This window comes from Leptosomus discolor, chromosome 8, assembly GCF_034619465.1.
Source record: "Leptosomus discolor isolate bLepDis1 chromosome 8, bLepDis1.hap2, whole genome shotgun sequence".
Classification (NCBI taxonomy): Eukaryota; Metazoa; Chordata; class Aves; order Leptosomiformes; family Leptosomidae; genus Leptosomus; species Leptosomus discolor.
The window spans coordinates 34,077,280-34,093,435 of NC_141398.1; the positions used below are offsets into that span (position 1 = coordinate 34,077,280).

Sequence of the window (16,156 nt, forward strand, 5' to 3'; positions counted from 1 at the left end):
GGTTTAGGTCAAAAATAAGGACAGTGTAAGCTAGCACAAATTCATGGCTGATCTCAGCAAAGTTGGCATGTTGAATTGGGAAACGTGCCAGAGCTAGTTTTCTTTATGTTGAGAAAAGCTGATAACATGCATATCTGCATGTTTGAATGCAGTCACAGTTTATTTTTCTCCTTGTTCTTTGACATTATGTCCAGCTTATTTTTTCTCATAATTTTAGACTTGGCTTTGGAGGAAAAAAAAGAATCTGTAAACAAGCCCCCAAAGCTCAATCATCAGTCATAGTGAGCATTTTGTAAATTCACACATAACCATGCTATTTTCAAGGTCCTTAAAAAGCTTTAGTTGCTGCTACTGTTGGGCATTTTCTCTGTTTTACTAAATGTGGTATATAACAATATAATTAATCTGTTCCTTGGGATCCTTATGCTGAATAATTTGGTGGCCTGAATGTAGTAAACTACCTTAAAAGAGCATTTCCCATTGCTTTCAGGGATATACAAAGAACAGCTGGATGTAAACTTCTAGCATGCATTTGGTAAGACAGTCTTGCTAGCCAATAGGCTGCAATATGTGGTGATACTGAATGTAGTGTAAGGCTGAGTGGTTTTCCTTTTCTTGCATTATCCCATTCTTCCCATTCTTCTTACTGTATCCCATTCACAGCATTGTGTATTTTGGTGGAAGTTGCAAGACCAAATCCCATCATAATTCTCAGATTTTACTTGCTTCTAAATTTTTCATTTAAAATTTCCTAAGGGCTTGAGATTTTTACAGTTAGACTTTGCCCAGAGCCTATTTTTTTGCTAGTTTGAGGAAGTATAACCTAATAGTTTGAAGTTCAAGCACACAGGAAAACACAAAGCAAAAGTTACATACTTTGCAACCTGAATACATTGCTTACATGTTTATTTATACCAAAAATCTGGAAGATAAATTGATGTTGAACTGAAGACAATTCAAGTCATATGTGCAAGCTCTTTAGAACTGAAACGTAGGTTCAGAATAGAATGCTTTTTCTCACAAAGTTTTGAGCGTAACTAGGGAATTGCTCAGTTTGAAATGGCTCAGCATTTGATGAACAAGACTAAGAGGTGCTTTGAATGGTTGCTTCATTGTTTTAATACTAATATAGTCCTTTCATGTGCTTGAAAAATCCAATTAAAATTAGATACAATGAACTCTAGTAATGCAAAGTTACGTTCACTAGTTAATAGGAAAAGACAAATATTAGGAAAAATTCTGTTTTAATTTCTACAAGATACTATGACTTGTAGGGAGACCCTCTCTGGGGAAGGCCAGGGTGGGAAAATGGGAGAATGGTGAAGAAAATGGCATTTATTGTTTTCTACTGACCTCCCTGCTGGGTGTTTACATGCTTCTTAGCAGAAAGAACACTACATTGCGCTCTGCAAGGTGACAGATCTTAAGGTCAGATTGCAAAAGGCAGTTCGGCAACACTTCTCAGCAGTAAGCGATAAGCACTTTTTCAGTACAGAATACGACAGCATCAGCCCAGGATGTTAGTGAGTGCACCAGTTCTGAACAACTGAGCCTCATAATCCTCCATGGTCAGGTGAAGTCTGACCCCAAGACCAGAAAAAGTCTTTTCTATCACTTCAATTTCACTTCTGCCCTCTTTTGCAGATGAAAACCACCTTTGTGGATGCAAGAATAAATTCGGCAGTTAAGTCTGTGCTTCTGCTGAGGTCACTGTAAGAGTGACAGCTGCAGTAATGAATTTCAATATGAACATCCCCCCCATTCCTCAAAAAACTGGCCCAGAGTGTCATGCATTTCACAAAGGATTCTTTCAGGCATCAGGTAGCAACTGCTTTTGGTTATTAGTGGCTTGGACTGATACTGAAATGTTGAGTATTCCTAGAGATTACAAATCCATCATCAACCGGGTCTAAGCAGCTACTTCAATGCTTCCCAGTTCCATTACTATATGCAAAAAGGTGCCCTGGCCTTCAAGTTTTTTATAACACCACTTTGTACTTAGAGGAAGGGTTCAAGGACAAAAGAAACTGCCAGGTGTGAGAGCAGATTGATCCAGGAACTGCTTGAGGAGTCTCAATCCACGTAAGTCCATGGGACCAGATGGGCTACACCCAAGGGTACTAAGAGAGCTGGCTGTTGTCATTGCAAGGCTACTCACTACCATCTTTGAAAGGTCACGGAGATTGGGGAGGCCTTTGGAGAAAGGCAGATGATGCACCCACCTTCAGAAAGGGCAAGAAGGACATTCTAGGGAACTACAGAACAATCATGGAGTGAGCAATCTTGGTAGTAACTTCTGGACACATGATTTGGAATAGCCAGCATAGGATATTGGGAAAAATTTCTTCTTTGAAAGGCTGTCAAGCACTGGAACAGGCTGCCCAGGGAAGTGCTGGAGTCACTATCCCTGGAGATATTTAAAAGAAGTGTCGATGTGGTGCTTAGTGACATGGTTTAGTGGTGGACTTGGCAGTGCTGGTTTAGTGGTTGGACTTGATGATCTTAAAGGACTTTTCCAACCTAAATGATTCTATGATTCTACAATTTACAAGGGTAAATCATGCCAGACCAACCTAATTGCCTGCTGTGATGAGATGACTTCATCTGTTGATGAGGGGAAAGCCAGGAATGTTGTCTACCTTGAGTTTAGCAAGGCTTTCCATGTAGTCTCCCACAGAATCCCCATATTCGATTTCAGATGATCTAGTTTAGATAGATAGACAAAAATCTAACAGGATCATTGGTCAAAAGGGCTCAGGCTCTGCGCAGAGACTGGTTACAGTGGAGGTCCTTGGGGGGTCTGTCCTATCTGATATCTTTATCAATGACCTGGAGGAAGAGACAGGATGCAGTACTATCAGGTCTGCTGACTGATGATACTAAATGGAGGGTATAGTTGACAATGCTTGAGATCAGGCCTACCATTCGGAGCGATTTACACTTGCTGGAGGACTAGGCCAATAGGAACCTCATGAAATTCAGTGAGGACAAATAGATAGGACTTTATCTCAGGTGGACCAACACCCTGCATACCCCAGGGCATGACTAGCTTGGTAGCAGCTCTGCTGAAAAGGACATGGGAGGCGAGGGGCAGGCTGAACTGGTAGCAGTGAATGTACAACAGACTGTATCAACAGGAGCACAGATGGCAGATCAAAGGAATTGATTATTCCCTTTTACTCAGCACTCATTAGAACAGAGCTGGCATAGTGGGTCCAGTCTTGATTCTCCCAGTACATGAAAGCTGTTGATAAACTTGAACAACTCCATTGGAAGGCCAACAGGATGGCTGGAGTTTGAAGCATCAGACTTGTGAGGAGAGGCTGAGGCACTGGGGTTTGTTCAGCCTACGGAAGAGAACAGCAATGTTCCAGTTCCTAAGAGGAGGTTACTGAGAAGATAGTGCTGGGCTCTCTGCCAAAGAATGAGAGACGAAGGTTATAAACGAACAGGGGAGGCTCTGGCCAGATAGAAGGAAAAAAAAAAAGACACTATAGGGATAATTAGGTAGTGGAATAGATTACCCAGAGGGGTTGTGCAGTCTCCACATGGAGGATTTTAAGACCTGACTGGGCAAAGCAATAAGCAACCTGGGACCTCCCAATGTCCCTTCCACTCTGAATTATTTTATGGTAACTCTCAGGACAGATCTTCTCGATCTTCTCTGTAGAATTTCCTCCATGTAATACAGTTCATATCAGTGTATGTATTTAAAGTCAGTGCATGTGCTGCTATTCACTCCACAGACCAGGAAAATGACATAAAATGTTGCCCCTCTAGTTTTAATTAAACAAGATCTAAGACAATTTGAGCAAGAACATCACTAAACAGGATGCGACAGCATTTTTTTATTGTTTTAATACGAGTGAATAGATTAAGAGATCTGAAATGTTGTAAAGCAATATACATACTGAATAAATAATATGCACAGGAGAGTCATGTTTACATTATAACACTGGCTAGTATTCCGAATACTTAAAATAAATCCAGTGACATTGGATAAAGTCCATAAAAATGCTATCCTGTCTTCCCTTGTATGAAATTGTTCAAGTATAAAAAAATCCAATACAGTGTAAAATATTAAATTCCATTTCAGTCAAGAATAAAAACTGCAAGTATTGTAGTTTCACAGGACAATGTAAAGCAGCATTTTCTAGGAAAGGGAAAAATAGTCAGTCTACATACAGATGAGTGAGAAAACGGCACTAATGTATTTGAGAGGTCTACATGAAAAACTAGTAGAGGTAAAAAGAATGAACTAGCAGTATTTTATGTAAAAACCTTAAAAAGTGTTAATTTAAGAGTACCCTCATACAGTGCACATACTGAATTTAAATAAATCCAAGTCAACATCCTTAGTTAATTAGGTTAATATTTAATATGCTACATCTAAGCCTACTAAATAATTTATGCCATGAGATGAATACATAATTTTACAGTGTCACATCTAAAGTTGCTTTCTTTAGAGCGCAGCATAGTAAAACTTTCAAAATAAATATTTCTTTTTAAATACCATAACAATTAAGGCACAGTATAAATCACATACCATTAACCCTTCAAGAACTGCAGTCTTGGTAACCAAAGTCGCCTTGCGTACTGTAGGTTTGCTAATAAATATTTTAAATAGAATCCTGCAATAGATATTAAAATTGTACAAATGGTTTCAGAAAAGAAAATTCCCTTAAAACAGTTCTTAAAGGTTTTAATTCATTAAGCTTCTTCCTGCCTTTATTCACAAGTTACGAATAGATGCAATAAATAGAAAGAGAAGGCTGTTGTAGTAAAGGGCTGATCCTATTTTAGAATCAGAATAGCTGACACCAGCAGTTAAAGTTTCCCAAAAGTGAAACAGGATGGGGCGAGGGATTAGGATGTGACAAGCTCATCACATGAGCACGAGTGATGTATTCTGTCCAGAACTGTCTGTGTTATTGATTGTCTCTACAGCTGTTGCACCCCTTACTTCCACATCACTTGCTCCATAGTTCCACTCATCCAGAGGACAGAGAAGAAAATAACTTTGGTGCCTGTCCGCCATCTTACTAGCCGGCCATCTTCCTTGGGTTGTTCGATGCCCATTAGTGAGACAGTGAGAAGGTACTATCTCACGAAGACAACTTCTGAAAGCTAGAAAGGACAATCAGTGCTTTAAGCTTGTTTCCTCTTAAAATGGATAAAGATTACATATTGCTGACTCGGTTTTTTCCCTGGTTCAAACTTTTCAAATATACTATTTATTACTTATAAAAGGCAGTTTTACTTCCCTGATCCTGTAAAAAGTACACCTCTGCTTTTTTTGGTTCTTGTTTGTTTGTGTGTTTGTTTGAAAATATAGAGTCCCATTGCTACTCCTGCCACTCTTTCATGACAGTACAGTATTTTTTTTCCCCATTTTCTTCTGGTTTTATACTTGAAACTAGACATGCCACACTACCCTTCCCCTCTAACAACATGATTTGGATGCATACTGTATGAAGATAGTGGAATAAAAATCTTTAGTTTTGCAATAGCATTGCTTTCCTTAAAGCTCCTTAGTTAATATCAATTGTCTCTGATTAACTACTTATACTGGAAGGCTGAAAAGAGGAAGAGAAAGAAAGAGCTTCCTTCAGGAGTCCGTCTGCTATTGCATACGGTCTGTCTGCAGCTGTTGGGGCTGGTACTGGCCAAAAGCAGCGGCAGCCGCAGCGGCCGTCCCGGGCGCTGCTGCGGTGATGGGCTGCTGGACCGCGTAGCCGTAGCCCCCCGCCGCCACGTACCCAGCAGCGGCAGCCGGCGAGGCGGCGTATGGGTACTGCTCGTAGGCAGCAGCAGCGGCAGCGGCCGAGTACTGGGCATAGGCCGCTCCAGTGTAATCGATGTAGGGCGTAGTGGAAGCAGCGGCTGCTGCGGGCTGAACGTGGGGAATTACCACTCCGGGCTGCACAAAAGCCTGTGGATAGACATAGTGAGCGGGTATCCTGTTGAAAGATGGGAGAGGGAGTTAGAGTTGGTATGCAAGTCAGCGCCTAAGCGTCATATCCATACTCCGAACTAAAACAAACTCAATTTAGTTGTTGTTATGTGCATAGGGTTGCCACAATAACTAGACTCAATGGACACTTATCAGTTCACTGGCCTGAAGAGATGCATTGCTCCAAAGCACAGCATTATAGCTGAGTTAAACAGGAGTGTTAGATGTTGCTTGAGGATAGGATGTTTACTGCTATTAAAATCTTTTGAAGGGCCAGGATTACTGATGTCGGTTTTAAGACAACTCTGAAGGAGTAAGCTTGATTATTCCATCTGGAAAATTGCCATATTTGTTTTGCAAATCACCTGTAAGCCACTTTTATTACCCTGCTTCTCACTTAACTACTCGACTCTTAGTAAAATTATTTCCTGCAATACATTTATTATTAGTAACTGCGCAGTTTGACAGAGTCACTGTAATGAGTTTGACAATAGCCAGTAAGGCCACAAAATGGTTGAACCCTGACTTTATGTAAAGTCTTATCGGGGGCGGGGGGGGGGGGGGGGGAAGGCGTGTATTGTGGCAACCCTACTTAAGTTGCTATGCAGACTCAGCACACATTAATTTCTCTGCAACCTCAGTCACCCTTATTAAAAATAAGAAAAAAACCAACACAGGCGACAAAGGAGTTTAAATGAAGTTCACAAGTGTGGTAAACACAGCAAGAATCACACTTTCCAAACGAATGATAGTGCAGCTCACTCCGTCACAAGAGGCCACTGAGGGGAAGCTACATAGATGCTATTAAAATCCATAACAGTGACTCCTAAGTACATGTGCATCACACTTTTATAAAAGGTCATAAGGACACAAGGGTCAAACCTGTTTGATTATCAGGCCACTGATGTCCTGTTTTGTGCCAGCTTGTTTATTTCTATGCAAGACATACAGCATAGAGTTTTTTGGGAGGTGGGCATAGGATTAAGTCTAAATAGATCTGATGCTTAACAAAAGCAAAAAAATCCAAATTTACAGCTTAAGAAAAAACAATTCTGAACAGATCAGTACACACACTTTCCCATCTTCTCCAAGACACAAAACTCGCTTCCTTGGCTTGTTTACTTAGCCCTTCCGTTTTGCAAATGGGTCATATCATTGTCTTAGCACAGACGTGTATATGCAAGTTCATCTCATAGTTGTATTTTACCATACAATATGATTTAAAAAAATAATACACTCGATATACTTCTCATTTTACATTCACAACCCTGTCTTGCATCTGGATTTCCCCAGAGAAGTCCTTCATATATGCAACTCCTTTCCAGTCAGTGAATCTTTATAAATCCATGAAAAACTGCTTGTGCAGATTTACTACTACTTCACACTGAACTTTACAGACAGCTCTAAAGACTGCACCAACCTTTTAGTGCACTGTAAGCACAGATGCAAACTGCAACAGTTAAAACTGTTCTCTTTTCTCCAAATTCAAGATTTAATGGAAAGGGTTTTTTTGGTTTGTTTCATTTTTAAAATAATGTCAAGATTTACTGAAATGGTCAACAAGGAAACTTTTCAATCAGAACGGATACTGTCAACTAGATTCATAGCAAAACATAGTTTAAAGTAAGTGATAGTCAGGCTTTAGAACAGCCTAGTTTTCTTTTTAAGAAAAAAAAGAGCTCAGTCAATTGAATAGGAATATTAGCAGAAAGAAATGTTCAGTTGCCATGTTTAAGACATGAACACCACAATCATAAAAACCCAACACGTCAATGAAATTCATTTCCTATTGTGTGAAGGGAGAAATGAAAAAAAAAAAAAAAAAAAAAAAAGGAGAGACAAATAGGGGTTGGGGAGGGAAAGAAAACGTAAACCAAAACTGTAAGTTGGATTTTTAACACTCACCTAATTTATGAAGTGATTAGCCAGAAGTACATTTGAAGCATACTTAAGCTGGCTCTGTGCATTTAAATACACATCATTACCTGCGCTCTCCATACCAAATGGATGAGCATAAACAAGCATTTTGTATTGGTCACCGATCAAGTACAATCCTAATAAATATAACACCACGTTTTTTAAGTATTAAGAAAAGAGGTACAAAACCAAATTTGAAGTCACCGAGAGCCTCTTCTGCATCACTAAGAATCCTTTTAACACCACATCAAAGGAATCTTTACATAGAGCATTTATGAAAGAGAGTAATTCTAACAGAAGAGACAGTAAGCAAGCTTATCTAGCTGCTTGTGTTGCCTTGAAGTTATGTTACTCAGATTTTCCAAGACATTAGGACACTCAGCCATATCCTTGAACAAGACAGAAAGATACATATGCTCCCACTTAAACTCTTGTGACTTGTTTTATTTAAACCAAGAAATTAACAGGTGGTGAAGTTATGAAACACTATCTGTTTGCCACATCTTACCCTACAATAAACATAAACCCTGTGCAGGCTCCCCAGCACCATGCCATTTCACACATGATGATTGACAGCGTAAGCTGCAGTGGGGCTATTTTTGATCATCTGTCATGCTACAACTGGTTTGAGTCGAGTAAAATGGCTTTATATGGCCAAAGTAAATTTCTACCTACTGCAGAGGCCAGCACATGTAGATCTCAGCCATTCAGAACCCAACTGCTTTTAATGCTCTGCCAGGTCAAAAGCTGAAAAAGCGATTCCCAGTTACACTAGATATCCTCAGTATCCTTAATTTTAAATAAAAGCTGCTGCTTTACTTCTGAGAGTAAGAGTGTAAGAATTATACATGGTTTAAGCTTTCTTTCCTGGCAGTAGTTTTTATTTTGGAACGTGTATTTACTTTATTGCAAAAGTATATACACTTTTGCAATAAAGGAAAAGGGAAGCCACATTTAACTTTAGCAGTAACTGTAGCTTTGGGATATTCAAAGTTGAATGACATACACTCCTGCCACGTGCCTTAAGACCTTCACTGTTGTGGTAACAGAAGATTTGTGTTTAACTAAGACCTCAAAAATAATCCTCTAAGCAATAATAAAGTGAAAGGTAATTGTTTCAAAGGAAAGAAAGGACTTTCTAGACTAAAGCAGAGAGCTGTGGCAGACAGAAATTCAGCAGCAGTAGCACATCATTGACTCTCAACATGAAATTCTTGTGAAAGTACGTATTTAACTTTGAACAAAATGTTTTGCTTTGGCCCTTGCATGGCATCACGTGGTTTTGTAACCATAATTGAAGAGTAGATTTTCACCAATGCACAGCTTTCCTTACAGCAGAAATAGGTTACATAAACATCAAGATACACAAGACCCTTAATATGCTTCCTTTTAAACTTGTGCCTGATACCATTAAGAGGACATTTAGCATTCTGCAGGTTCACTTCTGACTGTTCCGGCTTCATTCCCTCTTTCCAGATTATCCATAGTCCAGTAGTATACTGGTCTTTTGATCCTAAACTCAAGAGAGGGCTTTTCCTTCTCTCTGAAGAAAGGTAGCATTGCCTAACTCTTGGAAGAGAGTACCAAGGAGGTAGTATCAGCTCACCACTGGATAATGAATTTAACTTTGGATTTAACTCTAGTCTTAACTAAAAACAGTGGGGATGTTCTCATTTTGATTGAGGTACAAGTTTTAGATAGAAAATAAAGGGAAAAAAATCTCTTCAACAGAACAAGCCATATCCTACACCAATACCTCCGTGTAACCCCGTATTTTCCCACCAATATTAAAGTAAAAATTACATAAGCAAAATGAGAAAAGTTATCTTGAAGGCAAAGTCATATTCCCCCTCCATAAATTCCTATTGAATTCAGAGATAGTTTTTTAATAAACAGTCCTGAAAAGATCACCAGTCCTGTGATCAAACAGCTTTCTAGGGAACACACCAACAGTAAGATAGATGCTGAATGTGAAGAGCAGGGAGAAATGTTATTTGGTGGATGAACTGATCTCTGCAGCACTGAATAAAAAAAAATTCCCAGCATTTTAAATGCTTCATGCATTGAAGCTAATCTAGTTTCTATCTCCCTCCACCACAATAATGTTGTACTTAATTCAGAATATTGTACTTCTGCATCTTCTCAGTAAAAGTAATGTAACATAATCCAGTTCTTTTCAGTTTCTCATTTGACAGGTGGGGAACATATCAAAACACTGCTGACCACACCAGAATTTGGCAGCACCTCACTAATTTGCACCCTCATAGGAAAAAAAAAAATACCACAAAACATTTGGAGCTTTTGTGTATGGATTAGCAGAGTATTGGTAGTGAATTGCCACTACAACCCATTTTACACAGCGTTATTAGTAAAGTGTACTTTTAAAAAGTGCAACCGCACAGGAGGAAGCAAGGCTGTAAGGTGATCATATATTTCAGTGCAATCCATGTAACATCCTCTAAGAGTGAATTCTTCCATAAAAGTAGATTGAAGTAAGCACTGAAACAACCCCTCTTACTGTCAAGGAACACAGCGAATGAAGATGTTCATCCTAATGAATGTTGTTCTTCTTAATCTGAGCTACATTCTTTAGAAAAGGTACAGGTCACTGGGAATTTTGAGAAGGACGCAGGATTAGTAATCTTCTTGGTCTGCACGTAGTAAAAGAAAAGCAAAAGCCAAGGATTAAGAATGACCAATTTCATATGTACATGATCCTGCGACCAACATTCCTTTGGGTTTATGTACATCCCATGAGAAATAAAACCTTATTCAGCCTGCTGCAAGAATTTCCCTGATCTAAACACGACTTAGATGATCTATTGTTGGTTCTGGGTAAGGAAAGCAAGAAAGAGCCCTACATTTACACAGTCCTTTCAGCAACGGATTGCCCCAGGTTCTCCTTTTCTGTTGTGCTCAGCAGTCTCTCCACGGCTGACCCAGTCCACTGGTTCCTCTCTGCAACAAGTGCCTTAACAGCTCTGGAGAGAACGTGCTCCACCTCCTGCCTACCTTAGCACAGGCATCACAAACTGATCGCTGTATACACACTGTTGTCTCCTCACACTTCAAAGGAAGTCGCACAAAATATAGTAGAGGATAATCGTAAGAAGAAAAAAAAGAAAGACAAAAAGTTTTCCACAACCTCCCCACGGGTCTCTGAAGAATCAACATTCTCTTTTAAAAGCACGTAAAGTTTCTAGCAAAATGTTTTCCTACGTTTTTTAGGCCAGGAACTGTTTCCTACTGTCTTGACAAATCAAACTACCGAGAAGCTGCTGCTGCTTAATAACAGATAGGTACAATATTCTAAAGGTATCCTAGTCAAGTAAACAAAATAAATTTATGATGCATTTTTCCTACTTTATTGTTAGCTTACTCATTAATTAGCAAAATGCATTATTTTGCAATGAGTTTCTCAGTCAGTGTGCATTAGTGAAGTGACACTGTATGGAAAGTTTAAAGCAGACTTCACCTCCCAATTATATGCCTATAAGAAGCAAGAGTTAGATCTACTTAGGAATAGTATACTCAAGTAAAGGAGAAATGCGCTACATATTAAAGACAGATTGAAGGAAAAAAAAAATCTCAAATTAGAAAGCCCAAATGGACGCACATTGTTAATAAGGAGCTCCACACCCCTCCCAAGAACAAACCCCCTCCCCAAAAAAATTATGAACATGCAAGCAATATGTTGATTTACTTAAAAATCAAGAAGTCACACAATTTAGCACTCACTACAAAATATGGTTAAAAAAATCACAGGCTACAGCTTGAAAGCAAGGAAAAAAAAAGGCCCTTCGCTCCCCATGGCAGTCACTCCTCAACAACAAAAACAAAATTAAAAGGACCACCCCCCAAAAAAACCCCAACTTTCACTACAGCTCTTTCAATTAAATAAAAGCACACAGTTTAGCTATCAACACCACTTCATTACTGTAATAAATAAAAAAAAAGCACACGGAGGTCTATTGACTATATGAAAAAAACATACATGCATCGTTAATCACCATTTTAGCTTGTTTGTGTTTGAGTCTACTGGTTACAGAGTTTAATTCCAAACAGAACTATTCCACCTCTTATCATCATATCCTTCTGATCAGTTATCTTAACTGTAAACGATCCCTGTCAGATTAGAAAGAGATAAATAACATTGAGTCAAGCTGAAAAAAGAGAAATGGGGCACAGCAATCTTGCATCAAGTCATACCTCCTTGTTTTATCATAGGGCCATACGGAACTGGACTGCTTAGGTGGAAGGGACACGTCCCACACAACTTGACTCAGCTGCGGCATTTAGAACATGACCGACAAGGTGAGTGCGTTTACGGGTATACATTTATAAGTCTGAGAACTTCAGCATTGCTCTTGAGTTTATAAGGCTGCTACTGCAAGAGGCCTTCAAGGATCATACTTTTTCTTTCCTTTTTTTAAAAAAAGGCCTTTCCTCCCCTGCTTGAGGTCCCATTGAACAGACTTACCCAAAAGGCCTCTGTATGAGAGCTGGATGAAGCTGCTGGACACCAAAGGCAAAACCTACCAACAGAAACACATCACATTCTCTGTATGGGTGTTCTTTTGGCCACTGATTTACGCTATATATACACACACTCACAAACGCAGAGTAACAGCCTTCACTAACAACCCCCAGTGAGAATGTGTGAAAGGCCGTAGAACCAAAAATTAGAAAGCAAAATGTACCAATCCATATACACACACACATATGTGCATATGGAATTTCAAACAGTAAAGCGCACGCTGTCCTAGAGATGTTCAGAAGAACGACTTTTTCTAAACAACAAGCACAAGGTTTCATTCGCATTTTATTTTGTGCTCCATCCTGGTCCCTAACTTATAGCCTCTGAAGGATTGTATGGTACTTTCTATCCATCAGTGTATTTGTGTACTTTCTGCAGCACTTAGCATGGGGGTCAAATCCTAAACTTCATTTCTGTTCTTCAACTGCCCAGGCATAAACCCCTTCTTTCCTTGCTGGGCACTTAATTACTTGCCCAAGTGCTCCTCAGGTTAAGCACACTGGAGTTCAGAGCAGCCTCCTTTGGAGCACAAATTTGCATGCACTCTGTGCTCCTGTCGCTCTTGCTGGAAAGCAGCAGTTTGGGAAGTGGCTAGGACATCAGCCTGGCTCAGATGTGGCCTTAGGAAGAGCCGTTTCATTTTAAAGTCTGCATAATAGCTCCCATCTGTTTGAGGAGCTTGCATTAAGATACTGTTTGTATTAATAAGACCGCACACATTGGGAGCAATTCATTCCTAGGCCAGTCTTTCCCTGCAACGATACTGTAAATGGTCAGCACCACTACATTCCCAGCAGTAGGAATAACCAATGAAGTGTCTGAGCTGTGGAAGTCTTCCTGGGAAACTGCAGATATTTTATCGCTGATTGCTTTTCATTTTTAAATAAGGCACATGGAGAAAATAGCCAGAAAGTTACTACACGCTGCATCTAAAAATCAAAACCAAAGCACACCCAAACCACGAGCGTACTTCAGAAAAGTGCAGGACAGCGCTACCTTTTTCAAAGTTTTAATCTCTTCAGAAACGTGAGGTACAGAAAGAAAAGCCACCCAGGGCCGCTTCCTCACCTGGCTGCATTATCCGCGGCTTGGCACCCAGGTACGCCAGGTTCACGTTGGCTTTCCTGCCATCGATGATGGGGTTGGGGTCTTTACAAGCCCTTTCGGCGGCAGCTCTGTCAGCCATGGTGACCTTAACGGGCGATGCTGCGCATTAGATCCCTTTCCGGAGGGAAGGGAGAAGCCCCTCGCCCACCGCAGCGACCCAGCTGCCCCCCCGGGCGGCGCTGGGGACACACACACACAGAGCCGGGGGGCGACGGGTCCCCGCCCGCCCAGCGCAGCGGAGCGCCCCGGCGGCCGCAGCGGGGAGCGGGACGCCGGGAGCCGCGGCCGGCTGAGGGCGGAGGGTGCGGACCGAGCTCCGCCGCCGGCAGATAACCCACGGCGCGGCCCTATCAGCCAGCAACAGGCGCGCTGCGAGAAATTCGACAATTCCCCCTTCAATCTCCTTTTTCAGTAATTCCGCCCCCCCGCCCCCCCCCCCCCCCCCCCCCCCCGCCCCGCCTCTCTCCAAACTCCCCAGCAGGGAAAGGAAGGAGAAAAAAAAAAGAGAGAAAAAGCCAAAAGCCAAACTGCCCGACCCCCCCTCTCGGGAGCCCGGGGCTGCCCGGCTCCTCGCAGCGGCCCCCGCAGAAGTTTCTCCGCCGCCCCCCGCCCTGCCCCGCGCCCCGGCACTTACAAAGCCGTATCCCCGGGACTTGCCCGTCTGCCGGTCGGTGATGACCACCGCCTCCTCGATGTCCCCGAAGACTTCGAAGTACTTGCGCAGGCTGGAGTCGGTGGTGTGGTAGGGCAAGCCCCCGACGAAGATCTTGGTGTAAGTGGTGTCCTTCTGCGTCGTGTGCATCTTCCGCCGGGCCCTGCGCGCCGCGCCGCGCTCTGCACCCACGCGTGGCCGCCGGGGCGTGCGGGTCCTGGGCGGCGAGAGCCGCTTCCAGAGTCAGCCCCTCTTTTTTTTTTTTTTCTTTCTTGTTTTTTCCTCCTCTCTCTCTGCAACCCCCTCCCCGTTTTCCCCCCCGCCACCCAGTTACAATGCAATTCCCTTTTGCCTTTGCAAACCCAGCTTCCTCCTCCTTCAGGAGCGGAGCCTCGCAGCCTCCGGAGGGTTTGAGGTAGGTACCGGCAAAAGGAGGAGGGGAGGCCGGGCAGCAGCCAGCCTGGCGGCCGTAGCGCTGGAAAAGAGCAGATGCAGCAGCTGGAAGAGGTGCGCAGGGCCCGGGCGCTAACAACTGAGTGGCCTCCCCCCCTAAAAGCCACCGGGTCGGGCACTCTCGGTTCCTCCTCCTCCTCCTCGCAGGGGCGGGGACGGCGGCGGGGCGGACCCCGCGCTCGGCCGCGACCCAGCCGGCGCTGACACCCAGCTGTTGGCACACCGCTGGATGCCGCGCCGTGCGGCGGGAGCCGCCGGGCAAAGGGGCTGCTGCAGAAGTGCCCCGAGAGAAACCTCCCAGGCACGTTTGCCCCGGGCTTGTGCAAATAGTCAGCGTCGGGAGGCAGGGGTTTGGAGGGGTCACGGCCAGCCAGAGAGCCCGTGGGCAGAGCCGGCTCTCTGGGAGCTGGCCGTCCTCAAATGTTTCCATTGTGCCCGTGAACCCCCTGCCACCCTCACTTACCGCTGTCCCCAGGCCAGCGCAGCTAGGGTGTCGCAGCGCGTCCATTATTGTTGTGATGGTGATGGTGATGGTGGTTGTGCTTCTTGTTATTGGTTTGGACACAGGGTGAAAAAAAAAAGGTAAAGCTGCTTCCCTTGTTTTCCTCTTCACTTGCTGCCTCTGCCCTGTGCTGGGACTGGAAAGGACGCACAGGAACAAAACGAAAGGAGCGTCTGTGTGACATGGAGAGGCAGAGGACTGTGGGAGTTGGGGGGAAGGGAGACTCACAGGGAGACAGGAAGGATGGGAGGAAGGTTAAAGATTGGAGAAAACAGATGTGCACATGTGTATAGACTTAGAAACCATTCCCTTGTGGTCCCAAAGTCTTGATAAGTACTGGTGTCTCTTTCTCCTATTTCCTCTGTCTATTAGACTTTTTCCTGGGTAGTCCCTTTCTCCCTTAGAAAAAAGAACATAGCATCAGTTGCAGGAGGGACTTTCGTAAAGCTCTTTAGCCCCTCCAGTACCAAACTTTAACCATACTGACAACACTTAGCCCTAAACTTAGGCCCTGATTACCCCGTATCTAGCCTTGGCCCCATTTGATTTTTTCAGCACTTGTTGTCCTCGTTCTAGGGCCTGTACAATACTAGGCCGTGCTGTCACTAAACCCTATTTGATCCTTCTGACTTTCCAGATTAAATCATTTGGTTTAATGTGTTAGGACTAACTCAGGTTGAAGCCTCGCAACCCTAGCAGGATCCAGACGTAAATGTCGCTTTTTAGCTTAAGCTATGACGAGCCTTTAATCTTGGCCTCAATCTAACTCTGCCCCAAAATTTCTTCCAGCATGTCCCTCATGTTCACCTGGAACGTTGTGTTAAACCTGACACTCCAGCCACTCCTATTCCAAGCACTAATCGCAATCTGGCCCAGTGACCTGAAGTTAAATAGTAGCCCAACTAAAGATGTCAGCACTCAGTACAGCACTGCGGCACACAAACCGCTTAGGAGTAACCACAGTTTAAAGAGGTGACACTGCTGTCCTGTGAGTATCCTGTGCAATCTCACTAGTACCATCCTCCTTGTTTGATA

The 16,156-nt window shown here is 42.8% G+C and overlaps 1 protein-coding gene across 2 annotated transcripts; it reads right to left on the bottom strand.

The window, feature by feature from the left end:
- Positions 1–5,591: 5,591 nt before the first annotated feature.
- RBM24 (RNA binding motif protein 24) lies at positions 5,592–14,339 on the bottom strand. 2 transcript variants are annotated; one of them, XM_086468896.1, is made up of 6 exons: positions 14,135–14,339; positions 13,876–13,914; positions 13,702–13,724; positions 13,476–13,613; positions 12,351–12,405; positions 5,592–5,960 (listed from the first exon to the last, which is right to left on the bottom strand). In XM_086468896.1, exons 1-6 carry the CDS (start codon positions 14,314–14,316, stop codon positions 5,624–5,626), a joined length of 774 nt encoding a protein of 257 aa, XP_086325022.1. In that variant the 5' UTR covers positions 14,317–14,339; the 3' UTR covers positions 5,592–5,623. The 2 variants fall into 2 exon arrangements, with proteins under 2 accessions (XP_086325022.1, XP_086325023.1); XM_086468897.1 differs by lacking the exons at positions 13,702–13,724; positions 13,876–13,914 and having other exon boundaries at positions 13,476–13,599; positions 14,149–14,339.
- Positions 14,340–16,156: the final 1,817 nt, after the last annotated feature.

What these genes read in the sequence shown, in the direction of transcription:
- RBM24 (XM_086468896.1), bottom strand. Translation starts at nt 14,316, where the DNA reads ATGCACACGACGCAGAAGGACACCACTTACACCAAGATCTTCGTCGGG. An exon ending in CCCCGGCTCTGTGTGTGTGT is followed by an intron (nt 13,614 to 13,701) that starts GTCCCCAGCGCC and finishes TCTAATGCGCAG; the next exon opens with CATCGCCCGTTAAGGTCACC. An exon ending in CTCATACAGAGGCCTTTTGG is followed by an intron (nt 5,961 to 12,350) that starts GTAAGTCTGTTC and finishes ATCTTTCAACAG; the next exon opens with GATACCCGCTCACTATGTCT.